General features: G+C 44.8%; 1 protein-coding gene across 3 annotated transcripts in view; it reads left to right on the top strand.

The window, feature by feature from the left end:
• Nsd2 (nuclear receptor binding SET domain protein 2) overlaps positions 1 to 17,878 on the top strand; it is an 85,987-nt gene that overhangs the window by 64,786 nt on the left and 3,323 nt on the right. For all 3 annotated transcript variants that reach the window (XR_013043100.1, XM_076547003.1, XM_076547004.1), the window contains 12 exons: positions 1,916 to 2,047; positions 2,905 to 3,028; positions 3,858 to 4,058; positions 4,915 to 5,094; positions 5,356 to 5,512; positions 5,641 to 5,846; positions 7,040 to 7,143; positions 7,413 to 7,682; positions 9,096 to 9,212; positions 14,437 to 14,578; positions 14,859 to 14,965; positions 16,882 to 17,086. Coding sequence is in view for 2 of the 3 variants with exons in the window: in XM_076547003.1 (XP_076403118.1) it covers positions 1,916 to 2,047; positions 2,905 to 3,028; positions 3,858 to 4,058; positions 4,915 to 5,094; positions 5,356 to 5,512; positions 5,641 to 5,846; positions 7,040 to 7,143; positions 7,413 to 7,682; positions 9,096 to 9,212; positions 14,437 to 14,578; positions 14,859 to 14,965; positions 16,882 to 17,086 (1,945 nt within the window). In the remaining variant the exon portion in view is untranslated. The remainder of the gene's footprint in view (positions 1 to 1,915; positions 2,048 to 2,904; positions 3,029 to 3,857; positions 4,059 to 4,914; positions 5,095 to 5,355; positions 5,513 to 5,640; positions 5,847 to 7,039; positions 7,144 to 7,412; positions 7,683 to 9,095; positions 9,213 to 14,436; positions 14,579 to 14,858; positions 14,966 to 16,881; positions 17,087 to 17,878) is intronic.

The following is a 17,878-nucleotide window of genomic DNA, read 5'->3' as shown; positions in this document are numbered from 1 at the left end:
CATCCACACAGTGGGAAAAAGTGGGTTGGTGATTGGAGGATGGGTTCTCTTCCATGGATGCTGTGCTAAACATCCTTTGGGTCTCATTCCTGCGTCAGTCAGATGGGTCAGCCTTGTGTGGCTATGGGAGCTGCTCTCTGAGCCAGGCCAAGCTATGTGGCTACTGATTCCTAAGGTCCTGGGCTTCCCTAATACTCACTCCAGTCTCAGAAGTGCTCAGATCCTACCTGTGATCCCCATATCTGATGGACGTATTAAATTTGGAGTTTGATCAGATCATTTCACATTACCTCTTTCTGGATGTTGATGTGAAAGAAGTGGGAGGTGAGCTGATGGGAGAGGGATTGGCAATGGGCCCTGTAGTTCCAAATAGTCAGCCTCCTGGTGACAGACCTTAGGATGTGACACTAATCTAGTGTTCTTCATGCTATATCCATCTTCCTGCACAAGGTGAGAGAATTGAGTAGAAAGGCCTCCCCCCATTACGTTCTAGTTGCTAGATGTGTCTAGTGAGACTAGAAGGGGGGATCACACAAAGCCTGTCCCTTGTTACAGTGGACCATCAGAGCCACAGGAATCCTTGTTCATTTACTCCATGTTAACATAGATTCAAATCAGAAAAATACCTGGGTTTTTTTCCCCCCCTCTTATTGCTCCCAATAATTTCGATGAGCTAAATCTGGTAAAAGCTCATTAGTAAGCCTGCAGAATCTGGGCCAGAGTCCCTGGTGAGGTTGTTTGTTTGTTTTTTGTTTTTTGTTTTTGTTTTTGTTTTTTTTTGTTTTTCAACAGGGTTTCTTTGTATAACCCTGGCTATAATGGAATTTGCTCTACTGGCCTCAAACTCACTGAGATCTGCCTGCCTCTGACTTAAGTACTGGGATTAAAGGCATGTGCCACTACTGCCTGGCTTGTTTCTGTTTTTTAATGTGGCCTAATTATAATATCTAGGTTTGTGTTAATTGGCAAATAGCAAGCCTATAACATAATTACGTGTGATTATTGAGGTAAATAAGAAACATAGTTAATACACTTTTTGCTTTGTTTTATCTCCAAAATTCAATTTTCAACACTAAGATCACTTAACCCACCCCACCCCCCAAATTTAAGCACTTGAATTTGAAGGATGAAAGGTTTTTCTGTTTTACCCATTTAAACATTTATTGCTAGTACTTGTCAGACAAGGACAGGATGCTCCATGCAGCAAGGGTGAGGTTGTAGCTGGATACTAGTCTCTGTTCAGTGGAGGGAAGCCAGTAAAATAGGTGCTTTCCTCTGCACACATACTGTATTTCTCCCAAGTCTTTTCCTCAGAGTCCAGTGTTCACAAGGCAGGCAGAAATTGCTCCTTGCCTTTCTGTGGGGCTGAGCAGATGAGCTGTGACCAGTTAGCAGTGAGAGGGTAGACAAGACACTCAGGCTGCAATGCACGTCAGTGACTCCTGACTCTTGAATCAGTTCCAGGGGAGCAGCATGCTTCTGGAAGAGCACAGTATCCTCAACAGAGTGAGAAGCAGCTTCTGTGAAGTCTTTTTTTGTGACTTCACTTTGTTGGTTTTTTTTTTTTTTTTTTTAAACTCATGTGGTATTTGGGTCTGAAGACATTGGGTAAGAAAGCACAAGAGTATTGATCCCAGAGCTCATCTTTGTTTACTCAGAGATAATTGGATTTTTATAAGTTGCTTTATTTAAAGGAATATGTCTTATATACATATGTATATTAAATATTGAGTAGAATAAGGTCCACATCTGAGTTTGCTATATGGCTTTTACAAGTTTTATTACTTCCAAGCCAGTGGTAGTGTGTATCTACACCACATCATTGGGCATAGGGCAGGAAGTGGGCTGTGTCCAAAGGATGTGGCCACCTGTTTTCTGTGGCTAGTGAACTGTCGTCCACCTCCTTCATCTCCAGGTCTCAGACAGCCCAGGAGATGAGCCCTCAGAGTCTCCGTATGAAAGTGCAGATGAAACACAGACCGAAGCATCCGTCTCATCTAAAAAGTCTGAAAAAGGAGTAGCTGCCAAAAAGGAGTACGTGTGTCAGGTGAGGGCTAGGTGGTGTCTGCTATGTTGGTGAGGGCTTCTCCTGAAGTCTCAGAAGAGCAGAGTGAGTTTCCTGCATCCTCTTTTCTTCCAGACTTCTCTTTTGCTCCATTACTGCTCATAGATACCTCTTTGGAAGGATTAGGCCACCAGGAGAATTCTGGTATTAGGTTGTCTCAGTTGACATTATTCATTCTCAGGTGTGATGTGTTTCATGTACAGCACAAGTATACATATGGCAGTTAGAAGTAGTACTTGGGAATGTGTACTGTAAGAGGTAAGGTGCTAGGGTGATGTGGTGCCCTTGGCTGCTTACTTAGTTCACTAGGTAGGCCAGTCATGGGCTGGGCTGGTATGACTAAACCCATAGCCCTACAGTGGTATTGCCCGGGTCAGTGTCCTACCTGTGCTGGATGCTGGGTTGGTGATCTTAAGAAAGCTACTCACCTTTCTGCGCCTTAGTCCCTGCACCATTGTGAGGTGCGGTCAGTGTCAGTATCCATGGGAGACTGCTGATTGGTCCAGAGTTGCACAATGGCTGACCGTCAGCTCCATCGCTGCCATCTGTAGAAGGATGGCTGGTTTATGGTAAAAATATGCCATGGGTTTTTGGTTTTTGACATTCATATCTGATCTGAAACATCCTGAATGTATCCTTCAAGGTTTTGATCTTTTGTTTTCCTTAGCCTGTGCTGAGGAACTAACATGTTTGTGTAACTTGACCTGGCTGAAGTCTCTGATCCTGCTAGGCATTTCACTGTGTGCATGCCAGAGATGGAGTCAAATTGCCCCACGTGGTGAGAATACTGAAAGGGCTCTTCCTGAGTGTAGGTTCATGCCCCGCTCTGTTCCCCACAGTTGTGTGAGAAGACAGGCAGCCTCTTGTTGTGTGAGGGCCCCTGTTGTGGAGCATTCCATCTAGCCTGCCTTGGACTTTCCAGAAGACCAGAAGGAAGATTCACCTGCACTGAGTGTGCCTCAGGTAAGTTCCAACTTCTGAAGCTGGGGGATTGTGTGTGGAGGTCAGTGCTGCTTGTCCCTTTTTCTGTGCTTCCTCAAGTTGTATTTGAGACATTTGACAGAGAACAAGTCCCACACACACAGGTGCAAAGATTTTATGCTTCTAAGCTCTTCCACTTGAATGACAGCATCACTGGGCAAGTCCTTCAGGATACAGTAACTGGTGGAGTGAGGGATAAGAGGCTGTGTACTTTTCCAAACCCTTCCTGTGGGGCTAGCACAAATCTTGCTCTATAGGTCGTGGTTATGGAGCATTACACTTCTAAACAGTCCTGCCTAACTAGTAGTCGGTTACAGAGCACTGGTATTTATAGGATGCTCAGTTCATTACAAAGACTAGATGTCATTCTTAGCTTTATTTTTGACAGCAAGAACTTAACTGAGGGGCTAAAGCTTTTGCCCCACCCCACTCTAGTGCCTCAGGATTTGTCCTACAGACTAGGATCACATGGGAAGAAGGTTGGCCTCACAACGGCCCTGGCCCTGCTAACTAGGCCCAGGAAGGGTCAAGCTGCCTGACAGCCCAGCAGCAGCCTTCAGATGTCAGTCTTCTGCAGCCATAGCAAGTCTTTGCTGCACTGGTGAGTGGGCCAGGAAGAAGACAGGCTTTCCTGTATTTCCTGCAGCTCAGATGGCAGCTCAGACGACTGGGCTTTGTTCTGAGGAAGGCTTAGACTAGTCAGCAACACAGGCTGCTCCAGAAAATGTGCTTAGTTCTAGTCACTCAGAGCTTCAGTCTAACTTTTGTTCTCTGCACCTTTCTATCACCCCTTTCTCTCACCACTTGTTAGGGATTCATTCATGCTTCGTGTGTAAAGAAAGCAAGATGGAGGTGAAGCGCTGTGTGGTAACTCAGTGTGGAAAGTTTTACCACGAAGCTTGTGTAAAAAAATACCCTCTCACTGTGTTTGAGAACCGAGGCTTTCGCTGCCCTCTCCACAGCTGTGTGAGCTGCCATGCTTCAAACCCTTCAAATCCACGGCCATCAAAAGGTACAGATAGATGTGTCCTTACAGTTTGGATGTGGGTTCACTCACAATGTCTAGATGCTTCTGAAGATGACCATTGATGCCAGACAGGTGTCACTGGAGGTTATGAACTCTGATGGTCTCCATCACCTCCTGTTTTTCTGCTTGACTCATAAGTCAAGAAGTTTTTGGGGTTTTTTGTTTTGTTCCTATAACATAAGGCTTGCCCCCATTCCATTCTTTTCATATCAGCACTTTGATTCTTGATTTTTTTCAACCAAGGATACTACCTGGATTCCCTTGGCTCTTTTTTGAGACAGGGTTTCTCTGTGTAGTTTTGGTTCCTGTCCTGGAACTCACTCTGTAGCACAGGCTGGCCTCGAACTTACAGAGATCCTCCTGCCTCTGCCTCCTGAGTGCTGGGATTAAAGGCATGTGCCACTACCACCTGGCCTCTTTGCTCATTTTTAAAGGCACTTCATATATAAGGGAAACTTCTGTTTGTAATATAAGAGGTGGAACCCTGGGCCCCACATGCTAGGCAACTGCTTTACCACTGAGCTTCCTTCTCAACTGGGAAATATTTCAAATCAAATTACATATGTGGAAGATAAGGGTAGCTGTGTGGCATTGGAGAGGTACTGTATCCTTGTCACAGGCTTCTCTGACAAGATACATTTAACAATATTTAGGGGGAATATGCTATCAACATTTACTAGGAAGGGTACCCAGCAGAAGCTCTCACAAATCCCAAATGCTAGCAGCCCAGGTTAAGAAATGCTGGTTGGTTGGGCAGTGGTGGCACATGCCTTTAACTTTCTGAGACTTTGTCATGGGAGTCAACAGTATTTGTGGTCTTCAGGGAGTTTATTTTCTTTAGGTAAAATGATGCGATGTGTCCGCTGCCCCGTTGCCTATCACGGAGGGGATGCCTGTCTGGCCGCAGGATGTTCAGTGATTGCTTCTAACAGCATAATCTGCACTGGCCACTTCACTGCTCGGAAGGGGAAGCGGCACCACACCCACGTCAATGTGAGTTGGTGCTTCGTGTGCTCCAAAGGTAAGGATGGCTTCTGCCGTGTGTGCTGCTCCACACACAGCTCAGCTGGTGCTGCAGGTGTCGCCTCAGCCCTCTAAACTGAGTGAACCATATAGACTCAGGAGATGACTTGGGTAAAGTGGTACATACCATTGAGTGGTGACTCATGGATTGACATACTGACACTCCTGCTTCCTTCAGGTTTGTGTCAGTTACAGAGATGAGACAGAGGACCTAGACTGACCTGGTGAGACAAGCTCAGGCTGGCCTGTTCTCTTGTAGGGGGAAGTCTCCTGTGCTGTGAGGCCTGCCCAGCAGCCTTTCACCCTGATTGCCTGAATATTGATATGCCTGATGGCAGCTGGTTCTGCAATGACTGCCGGGCTGGGAAGAAGCTACACTTTCAAGACATCATTTGGGTCAAACTTGGGAACTACAGGTATGAAATAAAAGTCTCTGCGTTCATGTCTGTATTTACTTAAGTGTGTTTGCTTTACTTTACACTAAGTATTGGAAATTGTGTCACTCTGAAGAATCTGTGAATCCTGTTTTTAATATTTATAATAGATGGTGGCCGGCAGAAGTTTGCCATCCCAAAAATGTTCCCCCAAATATTCAGAAAATGAAGCACGAGATTGGAGAATTCCCTGTGTTTTTCTTTGGGTCTAAAGATTATTACTGGACGCATCAGGCACGAGTATTCCCATACATGGAGGGGGACCGGGGCAGCCGCTACCAGGGGGTCAGAGGGATCGGAAGAGTCTTCAAGAACGGTATGGAGATTTCCCAGTGGAGCATAGATGACACTGTCTTATGGCTTGTTAATCCTAATTTCTGTTCTTTTGAAATTTGATCTTTTTAAAAATTCCTAGACTAAAAATTCTATCTCTACTTCTGTACTAGAAGAAAGGAAATTTGTAGGCTGATGTATTCATTGGCGTATACCTATGCTATTTAATAGCTTTTATATTAGCATATAATTAATTTTATTAACATGAAATAAAGCTTTTTTGACAGACAGTAGTGGTGCACACCTTTAATCCCAGCTTTTGGGAGGCAGAGGCAGACATATCTCTCTGAATTTGCGGCCAGCCTGGTTTAGAGAGTGTGTCCCAGGACAGCCAGGGCTACATAGAGAAACCCTGTCTCCGAAAACAAAAAAATAAGAGAAATAAAGCTTTTTTTTAAAGATAATATGTTTAGAACTAATTATAAGTATTTTCCATACCTGGCCTTTTGTGTGGCAGCTCTGGAGATGATTTCCCATGATTGGAACCTTAAGTTCTAGCTCTCTGCTGCTAATTCCTTCTTCAGCAGACACAGTAGAACTTTGGGTACCTTACACAGTATCAGTCAGGGTGGGTAGATCGGACGAATGCTATGTCTGATTCCACAGTCTGGGAGATAGTGTAGTAAGTGTAGTTAAGCTAGATAATGACTTGGACAGGAAGGAGACAAGAGATAAAAGTGTGATGTTGTATAAGAAGAATCAGCATTTTCTCTGGATGCAGTGAGTGCGGACAGTAGGAAAAATTTGGAGTGCTTACATGATTTATGCAGGGAGTACAAGCTCTGTCACTGCTGATGGGATTTGCCATGGTAGATGAAAATCTATGCCTTGAGAGCTATTGGCTCCTTGCTGATGAGAGTTTATAGAGCGGATAGCAAGCAACAGCAGCCTGTCCTCTTCCTTAATGCCTCAACATTGGGGCCTTCCAGAGGACTGAGAAAGAATGAATAATAGTATGGAGAATGGGTAGTGCCTGACAGAAAAACACAGCTGCCGGGCTTTGTGCTTAGCTGGCACAAATTGGCTCTTAGTGTTTAGTCACTGGGGAGGCAGGCACCTGCCTTTTACAGAAGCCGCTTAGCTTCAAGAAAACCACCAACAGTACTTAGCACTGAATATGGAGGTCGATGTATTTATTTACTGAAATATATTTCTCATATTCTGTTGGCTTTTTAGCATTGCAAGAAGCTGAAGCTCGTTTTAATGAAATCAAACTTCAGCGGGAAGCCCGAGAAACCCAGGAGAGTGAGAGAAAGCCTCCACCATACAAGCATATTAAGGTGATAGTCATGTCAGGATTATGTGTACATTTGTATGTATGTGTGTCTTCTCAACGGAGTGGTTTGGAAGTGGTTCTTGGGTTACAGATTTCTCAATCCCAGGTTATGACTGTTAAGAGGTCTGTCAGAAACTATCTCTGTGGGCCCTGTGATGATGACTGGAATGCATGTGTCCAATGTGGGCCCTTGAAGGGGCAGCATGAGTGTACAGGGATCCAGGGCTCTCTGGTTACAAAGTAGAGTCAAGACAACTTGCTTTTTCCTTACAGGTGAATAAGCCGTATGGTAAAGTCCAGATCTATACAGCTGACATTTCCGAAATCCCAAAGTGTAACTGTAAGCCTACAGATGAGAACCCCTGTGGTTCTGACTCTGAGTGTCTAAACAGGATGCTGATGTTTGAGTGCCACCCGCAGGTGTGTCCTGCAGGGGAGTACTGCCAGAACCAGTGCTTCACTAAGCGCCAGTACCCCGAGACCAAGATTATCAAGACAGATGGCAAAGGGTGGGGCCTGGTTGCCAAAAGGGACATCAGAAAGGTATGTGAAATGTCCCCTGCTTTTTGTACTGTGTAGTGATTCTTTTTGTCTTTTTTTTAAAAAGGTTTATTTATTATGCATACAGTGTTCTGCTTACATGTACACCTACATGCCAGATCTCACTAAAGATGGTTGTGAGCCACCATGTGGTTGCTGGGAATTGAACTCAGGACCTCTGGAAGATCAATCAGTGCTATTAACCTTTGTGCCATCTCTCCAGCCCCTGTGTAGTGATTCTTAAGTGTAGGTTTGTGTGTGCATTGCCTGGCCTGGCAAGTGTGTGGAGATCAGATGACAAGTTTCAAGAGTCAGATCTCTCCTTCCATGTGGGTCCCAGGGACTGAACTCGTGTCCTCAGACTCAGTGGCAAGTACTTTTACCTAAGGAATCATCTCACTAGCCCTTTCTTCCCACTTGTAGGAATTAAGGGCTCATCACTTACTGTGTGGGTTTTTTTTTTTTTGTTTTTTTTTTTTTTGTTTTGGGGTGTGTGTGTGTGTGTGTGTGTGTGTGTGTGTGTGTGTGTGTGTGTGTAAAGCATTTTGAAACAGTGTTCAAATTTAATTATTATAATTAAATGTTGTAAGCCAGGTATGATTGTATGTACCTGGTACATGGCAGAGGCAGGTGGATCTCTCTGACTTTAAGGCCAGCCTGGTCTACATAGTGAGTTCCAGGCCAGGCAGGGCTGCACAGTGAAACTCTGAACACGTGCACCAGTATATCCCCATTGTAGAGACACAAGTGGGAATTGCTTGCTTACCTTATCACAGCCTGGCCCTGATGTGCTTTGTCATGACCAGTAGTCTCAGACCCAAGGTCTCAGACCCAAGGCCTTCCCCTTTCCCTTTCTCTTTTCTAAAAGATTTCAGCCAGGGGTTGGGGCATACCTTTAGTCCCAGTACTTGGGAAGCAGAGGCAGGCAGATCTCTGTGAGGCCAGCCTGATCTACAGAATGAGTTCCAGGACAGCCAGAGCTACACAGAGAAACCCTGTCTCCAAAAACAAAACAAAAATTAAAAAAAGATTGCTGAGATCACTCTTTTCCAGCCTTACTCCTTGGTTACCTCAGCTGTTGCTTCATATAGGCTTGCTATAAAACCTGCCTGTTCAGTTCTCATAACCTCTTCCCTGTTGGAAATCTGCATGTAATTATTACTTACATAGATGGTGGGTTATCAGACACGCTTCTCTAAGGCAAGACATTGTAGAAAGCAATCTGGAATGTTGTATATATTTGCCACTGATAATCTCCATTTATAAGATACTTGAATTTGAACTTAATGAAGGACCTCTAGGAACCACACCCCTGAGATATTAACATGTTATCCAAGACTGATTGATGGTGTCATGGATCCTGATTTTGAGAATTGGTTTGTATGTACTCAGTCATTACATTCTTCTGATTTTCAGGGAGAATTTGTTAATGAGTATGTTGGTGAACTGATTGATGAAGAGGAGTGTATGGCAAGAATCAAATATGCACATGAGAATGACATCACTCACTTTTACATGCTCACCATAGACAAGGTAATGGGAAGTATGTCTTTGTTGTTCATTCCTGAAGTCTTGAACATGAACCTGGAGGGCTCATCACCTGTAGAATTAATTGGCCCTTGTATTTTGGTGACATTCTCATTTCATCCCCTTAGTAACTTTCCCCAAAACTTCTGCATAATTTTTTTCTGAATGTGGAGCTGCCTCTTGGCATAGAGCATCCTAAGAGCTATGTGTTTCCAGTACAGCATAAGAAGTATACCAAGGTTCTCCTTAAGGTCAGAGGGGGAAAAAAAGAAAAAGGCATAGACATGAGCATTGCATGTTGTCTGGACTACATTGTAGAGAGGTTTTGGCTATGCATTGCTCCATTTGCATATGAATCTTGTGTTCTCCCTCTTTCTCTCTGTGTTACCCAGGCTCACTTCAAACTTCTGAGTTCAAGCACTCACCTGCCTCAGCTTCCCAAATATGTGGGACTAGAGGTGTGTGTGTCATTCCCTAAGGCTCTTGTAATTCATAGTTTTAAACAGCTGGGACCTAGTTGCTAGAGGTTTTTGGTATTCTCAGAATGAAGAATACTAGGCCTAGGTAGAGAAAGTACATCATACTGGTACTCTTGTGTCTTCTGTGACCAGTAAGCTCAAAACCCAGAAGAAAAGTGGGGCTCTCTTTAAAAAACATGACTAATACTAGTGCTTGAAAACAAGATAGAAAATGGCTATGGCTCAGGCATTTTGAATAGAGCAGTAGCAGATATTCTGATAACTGGGAATATAGGGCCCCTGTAGAAATAGGATGGCTCCAAGGGCCCTAGGCAACAGTCCCTTGGGAAGCTTGACCATTCTCAAACTCAGTCTGTGCAGTAGTATTGGGCTCCTATCATTTGCTGTAGGCTGTGGGGTTGGGCCCTTTAGTGAGGTCATTGTCAGAAGGACAAGAAGATTAAAACATTGGGGGGAAAAAAGATATAGGAGATACCCAAACCAGGGATGATGATACATGCCTATAATCCTAGCACTTGGGAGAATGAGGCAGGAGGATCTTGAGTTTGAGGTCAGTAATCACTGACCTCAGAAAGCTGAGGGGGTGAAGGGGAAGGAGGGAAAGGAGGCAAGCCTGTTTGCAGGGGTGGAGCAAGATGTTGGCAGTTAGTCCTGAAAGGATTGATGGGGTGTGGGTGTGTGTACTTATACATGTGTGTCTGTGCACACATAATAAAACAGGAGACAGTGAACATGGCAAAATACTAATAGGTGGGGGGATGCACTAATCTGCCTTTTCCACCCACCCCCTTGAATTTTTTCTTTTTTAATTAAAAGAATTGGTTAAATTTTTTTCTTTTTTAATTAAAAGAATTGGTTAAATTTTTTTCTTTTTTAATTAAAAGAATTGGTTGCAAAAGTTGTGGACCCCAGAGCTTAAGAGGTGAGTAGCATGTCCTTCTTCAGGCTCTGCCATGACACAGGATTAATAAATAAACAGTGAGCAGGTTCATGGAGGGCCTTCTGTAGGAGGTCATTCTGGTTTTCTGGGCAAGCTGGCAAGCTAGGACTCTGGAGGGCAGTGAACAAACCAAGACGTACTACTGCCATAGATGGAAGTGCTTGACTGAACCCCAGAGATGCTCTGGTACCCTGTGTGGTGATAGCTGAAGAGGCTGCTGCTCGTTTTTCCCCACTTCATTTCCCCCCTTTCCCTAAGACTTTCATTACCGTGCCTGCCCTGGAGAATGCACAGGCTCAGTAAAAGATGTTCTATTGTTTAAAAAGCGTAGAAGAACAATAGAAGGAAAACATTAACAATGAAGGAAGAACAAAACTCAGTAAGCCCAGAAGAGGTGAAATAATCTGATTTCCAGAGCTACTGTATTATTAGATTTGAATGTCTAGTTTTCAGTCGGGGGAAAAAATCTTAAGACCTAAAAAGAATAGAAAAGAACGGCCCATTCAGGACAATAATTAAACCAATTTCTAAAAAAGACTGTAGCTCTCTAGGCAAAAAACTTTGAAACAACTTTTGTTGTTTTTGTTTTAAATGTTGGAGAATCAAACCTAACCCTGCAAATTCTAGACAAGTGCTCTACCACTGAGCTACATCCCTAGCCCTGATTTTGAACTAGCTTTATAGCTCAAGGGACTTGAACTTGGAATCCTCCTGCTTCAAGTGTGGAAATTACAGACACAGGCTACTATGCCTGGTCTAAAACCATGGCTTGAAAGATAACTTAAAGAACTCAGGGGCGGTGGTGGCGCACGCCTTTAATCCCAGCACTCAGGAGACAGAGCCAGGCAGATCTCTGTGAGTTCGAGGCCAGCCTGGTCTACAGAGCAAGATCGAGGACAGGCACCAAAACTACACAGAGAAACCCTGTCTTGAAAAACAAAAAACAAAAAACAAAAAACAAAACAAAACTCAGAGGGCTGAGGATGGTGACCCATACCTCTAATTCCAGCATTTGAGAGGTAAGGCATAAGGATCCTTCCCAGGTATGTAAAGAGTGAAGGATTAAAGAGGGTACCCTTATAAATATATTTATAACAATAATTTTACACTTAAAAGTGGTTAAGATGTGGTTGGGCATATGGCTCAGTAGTAGAGTGCTTACCAGCATGTGCAAGGCCCTGGGTTCAGTCTCCAGCCACACACACACTTTAAAAAAAAACCCAGTAAGCCGGGCGTTGGTGGCGCACGCCTTTAATCCCAGCACTTGGGAGGCAGAGCCAGGCGGATCTCTGTGAGTTCGAGGCCAGCCTGGGCTACCAAGTGAGCTCCAGGAAAGGCGCAAAGCTACACAGAGAAACCCTGTCTCGAAAAACCAAAAAAAAAAAAAAAAAACCAGTAAGCTTTTATGTTAGATATACTTTAAAATAATAAAAGAATTTGAGGCTACATAGATGTTTTAATTGGTGAAATACTTGCTGCACAGAGCATGAGAACCCAAGTTTGACCCCTAGCACTCACATAAAAAGCTGAGCATGGTAGCACACTCCTACTGTCCCAAAGCTCGGGAGGTAGAGACAGGAGGGCCCTTGGCTTGCTGGCCAGCCTAGTCTAATTGGTGAACCCCAGATTCCAGTGAAAGAACCTGTCTTAAAATAAGGTAATTGTTGGTGGTGGTGAGGCAAGATGGCTCATTGGATAAAGGTATTGAGTTTGATCCCTAGGAACTACATGGTGGAAGAAGAGCACCAACCTGAAAAAGTTGTCCTCCAGCCTCCACACAGGACACACACAACAAATCAATAAGTAAATAAGTGAATATTAAAAAGAAAAACAAGACGGAAAACTTTAGAGAAATAGCATCCAAGGTTGACCTGGCCTCTGCATGCACGTACACACATATGCACACACCTTAATGTTGTTCTGGAGGACCTAAATTCAGTCCATAGGACCCACATCAGGCAGCTCCCAGTTGCCTGTAACCCCAGCTCCAGATCTAACACCCTATTCTGGCTTCTGTTCGTAACCTCACTCATGTGACGTATAGTCAGAGAAAAACAAACACATAAATAAAAATAAGTCTTTAAAAAAATTCAGTTGGAAAGCTGTCAAGTCAGCTAGCCTGGAGTACACGTGCAGTGTTAGAAAACAGAAAACCTGCCTCAAAATAAGCTGGACAAAGAGAACTAAGTTCTAAAAAATTGTTCCTGACCTTTATACATGTGCCTGCAGTCACACACATTGTGCACTTTTAAAAACATGTATTTACTTTGTGTGCATGTGGGAGATTGTGTATGCTCTGGCACACTTGTGGAGGTCAGAGACACAACTTTCAGAAGTCAGTTCTTTCCTTCCATGGTGTGGGGTCCAGGGTTCAAGCTCAGGTCATGGTCTTGATTGCAAGTACCTTTATCTTGTGAGCCATTTCACCAGCTAATAAATACACAAATACAGCTGAGATATAATTCAGTGATAGATTGGAGTTTAAAACAACAACAGTAACAACAGGAAGACAGAACTGGCTAGGGTGTTAGTATAGTAAAAAGCAGATCACTGAGTGACATCCTGATAGTGTTTCTGCTTTTATTCTCCTGAGGTGAATTCTGAGTCCTGGGCTGAAGAGGTCTCCTTCCCTAGCATCCCAAGTGGCTAGGAGTACAGGCATCTACCCACCAAGTTTGGCTTTTTATGCTTGTACCACCCAATATGTGCTCACCTTGCAGGTTTCTCAAGGGACCCACATGTTTACTATCAAGAGAAACCTTCAAGGTTAGCACCTATTGGGTGATGCAAGTATAGTCATCCAGTGTGGTTGCCTCTTGAAGTGCTCTGTGGTCCACAAGGCGCAGCTAGGGGTGCTCTTGGCACAGATTCATCCCTATTCAGACACTTAATTTTGTACCAACTCATCCCTCATCTCGGAAATAACCACTTAAGAGCAGAGATCCTACTGATTTGTATATTTGGTCTAGAGTTTTCCAGGGAAAAGGATATAGCTGTGTACCCACCTGCCCATCTCCTGCTCTGAGCCATAAGTGGTTCTTATTTCTCACAGTGCTTGGGTACTTGGATTTCAGTGAGTCAGTTCCCAGGGCCATTGTGTGCTTGGATTTGTGATTTTGCAGATTGCTATCTCAGAACTGTCAGCCTGTGCCTGTCCCTCTTAGGGCAGCATAGCATGGGCATCATGGATACATTCCATTGTTTCCAGCCTGGGGACTTGAGTGTGCTGTGCTTGGGCCTTCGTTGCCCTTTAAGAGCTGATGCTGCTTGCATCAACTTAATGGAGTTTGCTGTTGTCTGGCAGTGCTAGTTTTGTATAGGCTCTTGCTGCCCTTCCCAAGTCTGTGACACGTGTTATTTCTCCTAGCTTATTTGTTGGTGGGGTGGTGGTAAAAGTGCCAGCTTACGGTCTTCACCACTGCTCCCTTGGGCTCAGTCTCTCCTCGGGTTCCATTCTTAATCCAGAGACTCTGGACTGGTTGAGGGATGTCTGGTCCAGGTGGACAACAGAATACCAAGGTTTTCAGTAAGACAAGCAACACCTGATAAAACCTACAGCATGAAGAATCCCTTTAGAGATAAAATGTCAGCTGGGCATAGTGGTGCACACCTTTAATCCCAGCAGAGGCAGGAGGATCTCTGAGTTCGAGGCCAGCCTGGTCTACAGAGTGAGTTCCAGGATAACCAAGAGAGAAACCTTGTCCTGAAAAACCAAATAAACAAACAAACGAATGAATGAATGAATAAAGGAATAAATAAATAAATAAAATAAAAATTAAAAAAAAAGATGTCCTTGATTTTTATCCTGTAGGACCGAATAATTGACGCTGGCCCTAAAGGGAATTATTCACGATTCATGAACCACAGCTGCCAGCCCAACTGTGAGACCCTGAAGTGGACAGTGAATGGGGACACACGAGTTGGCCTGTTTGCTGTGTGTGACATTCCTGCAGGTAATTCACTGGGGTCCTACTTGTTTCTCGTGCCATGTGGACAGGCAGGCAATGGCTGGTATTTGGTGTGGCTGGGTTTGGAAAGGCTCTAGGATAGTGATTTGGAAGCTTTGTTTTGGATATCTATTTTGTAAAGCAAATTGATGAGCTATGTGAGTCATGCCAGTGTGTGCCAGAAGGGGGTGGGGTACATTTCCTTGAGACTAACTCTTGAAATTTAGCATTCACTCACTGCCTTGGGAGGACAGTGGCCTCTAAAGTAGCATTGTGTCTCCTTTAGGGACAGAGCTGACTTTCAACTATAACCTCGATTGTTTGGGCAATGAGAAGACAGTCTGTCGGTGTGGAGCCTCCAATTGTAGTGGGTTTCTTGGAGACAGACCAAAGGTAAGGACATCACAGCTCCTTTCTTTCTGTGAAGCTGAAATATAGAACTCTGGTGGCATCATGACATCTAGGAAGATTGCTTTCTAGTGAGCAGTAGACCTGTCGCTGTGACAAGGGCAGGATCCTGCAGTGTGTGGGTGGGGCTCAGTGAGGCCCTCTGTCAGGCTGCTTGTTAGACTTGCTCACTACTGTAAATCCTGTCAGGACTGTCCGTGAACCATCAAAGGATGTGTGGCTTAAGCATCAGAAACATGGACTCAGTCTTGAAGGCAGGTAGGTAAAGTCAGTGTTGGCAGGACCACGTTCGCACCCAAGTTTCTTTGAGAGTCTTTCAGGCCTCTTTCCACCACCTGTTGGTGACTAGTGATCTGTGGTGTCCTCGGGTTGTAGAAGCCTTACCCCAGCATTCTGCTGCTACACCCCAGGTGCCATGTGGCGTCTGTCCTGACCACCGCCTCCATTGCCCTGCTACCTTTTGCTGTTCACATTGCTGTGTATGGAGCCCAGGGCCCGTACCTACTAAACCAAGTGCCCTCCCACTGAGTCACACCTTTGGCCACCAGTCCCTTTCAATCTGCTTAAAAGTCAGGCTTGCTTGATGTGCTGGTGTGGTTTTATTATAATTATATCCATTTTAAAATAAAGTCATGTTCCAAGTCCTCAGAAGGACATGAATTCTGGGGCACCCCTTGTATGCAACAAAGGCTAGGGCTATCCTAGGCACCTCCATCCTGAGCTGGTGTCTGGGCACACCCTATAGATACTTTCTGAAGGACTGCTGCTTTGACAATGGTTTGCCCTCACCTGTTGTTTTAGTTAGGGTTGTATTGCTCTGAAGACACCATGACCGTGGCAACTTTTTGTTTTGTTTTGTTTTTTGTTTTTAAAGATTCCTTTATTATGTATAGTGTTCTGCCTGCATGTATGCCTGCAGGCCAAAAGAGGGCGCCAGATCTTATTACAGATGGTTGTGAGCCACCATGTGGTTGCTGGGAATTGAACTCAGGACCTGGAAGAACGGTCAGTGCTCTTAGTCACTGAGCCTCTCTCCGACCCCCATGGCAACTCTTACAAGAGAAAACATTTAATTGGGACTGGGTTATAGTTCAGAAGTGGTTTGATATCGTCATGGCAGGAAGCATGGTGGCATGCAGGCAGACATGGTGTTGGAGAGTAGCTGAGAGTTCTTTCTACATCTGGATCTGTGTGGCTTGAGCATCTGACACCTCAAAGCCTACCCCTAATAACACTTCCTCCAGCAAAATCATGCCCACTCCAACAAGGCCACACCTCCTAATAGTGCCACTCCCTGTAGGCCTACAAGGTCAGGTTGGTTTTTTTTTTTTTTTTTTTTTGGTTTTTCGAGACAGGGTTTCTCTGTGTAGTTTTGGTGCCTGTCCTGGATCTCACTCTGTAGACCAGGCTGGCCTCGAACTCACAGAGATCCGCCTGGCTCTGCCTCCCGAGTGCTGGGGTTAAAGGGGCGCCACCGCCGCCTGGCACGAGGTCCCTTTTACTCAAACCATCACGACTGCTCTGCTCATAACTGAATTCTTAGCTGAAAGTGGCCAGCAGGTCACCACTTTGGCCAAGGTGTATTTATCCACACGTCCTGTTAGCAGATCCCAAGTGTGGCATTATTGCGCCTCTATATTGTGTTTTTATTTTATCAGGAGTTGCCCGAGGCATAGTGGGCCATCGGATTGGCCATGACCAGCTTTGTGTAGGTGGCACACCCTTCTGTGATGTGAGCAATGGAGCCTACAGCCTCGAGCTCAGCACCATGTTTTAATGCCCCAGGAATCTAGAATGTCACTCTGGACTTTGCTTTTTGGGCACCTTTGTAGTTTGCCTGTTTGAAAAACTGCTCCGGTCTATGTTCTTTTAAGTGAACCATGCTTAATTCTTTATTCTAGACCTCTACATCCCTTTCTTCAGAGGAAAAGGGTAAAAAGGCCAAGAAGAAAACCAGAAGACGCAGGGCCAAGGGAGAAGGGAAGCGGCAGTCAGAGGATGAGTGCTTCCGCTGTGGTGACGGTGGGCAGCTGGTGCTGTGTGACCGGAAGTTCTGCACCAAGGCCTACCACCTGTCCTGCCTGGGCTTGGGCAAGCGGCCCTTTGGTAGGTACCCAGTACCCATGGCAATGCTTGCCTGCCATTCTTTCTCAGCCTCTCTTAACTGATTGGGCCTTATCTAGTTGCACAGTCATTGGAAGGTCAGATGGTAAATATCCCCAGTCCAGGGAACCAGCCGGAGCACAGGATGGGAACAGGCAGTAGCTTCCAAAGCCCAATGTTGAGTGGCCCTTAGTGCCAATATCTATTGAAGAAGATAGGTTCCACTGCATTAGCCTCACCATGACTGGCCTGGCACTGTCCCCAGAGATGACACAGCTAACAGGTGCTATTTAAGATGGAACCACAGATTTGGCTCCCTGGAAGACAATAAAATGGCTTTTCCTCTTACATACTCAACAGTAGTCACAGCATTAGAACAAAAAGTTAGAATTTCAAAAGAAAAACTGTAAACACTTGATCCAAAGACAAGAAACCCAATAACGGTTTTATATATATATTTGAATTTGACAATTATCTACAACCCTAACAGAGATCTTTAGAGATTCATGTCTAAGCATAAAACTGTCCCCTAAATCCTAAGCTGGGTGTGCTGATGCACACCTTTAATCCCAGCACTTGGGAAGCAGAGGCAGGTGGATCTCTTGAGTTTGAGGCCAGCCTGGTCTACAGAGTGAGTTAGTTCTAGGACAGCCAGGGCTACACAGAGAAACCCTGTCTCAAAACAGTATCAACAAAGGGTAAGTCGAGGGCAGCTGTTGGCATCAGTAGAATTTGCTAGGGAACAGCAGCAGTGAGCTGCCCTTGGTGTCTGGTGTGGTGCTGTAGCTGACAGGC

This window comes from Peromyscus maniculatus, chromosome 10 (genome assembly GCF_049852395.1).
Source record: "Peromyscus maniculatus bairdii isolate BWxNUB_F1_BW_parent chromosome 10, HU_Pman_BW_mat_3.1, whole genome shotgun sequence".
NCBI lineage: Eukaryota > Metazoa > Chordata > Mammalia > Rodentia > Cricetidae > Peromyscus > Peromyscus maniculatus.
This window is presented reverse-complemented; position numbering and strand designations above follow the sequence as displayed.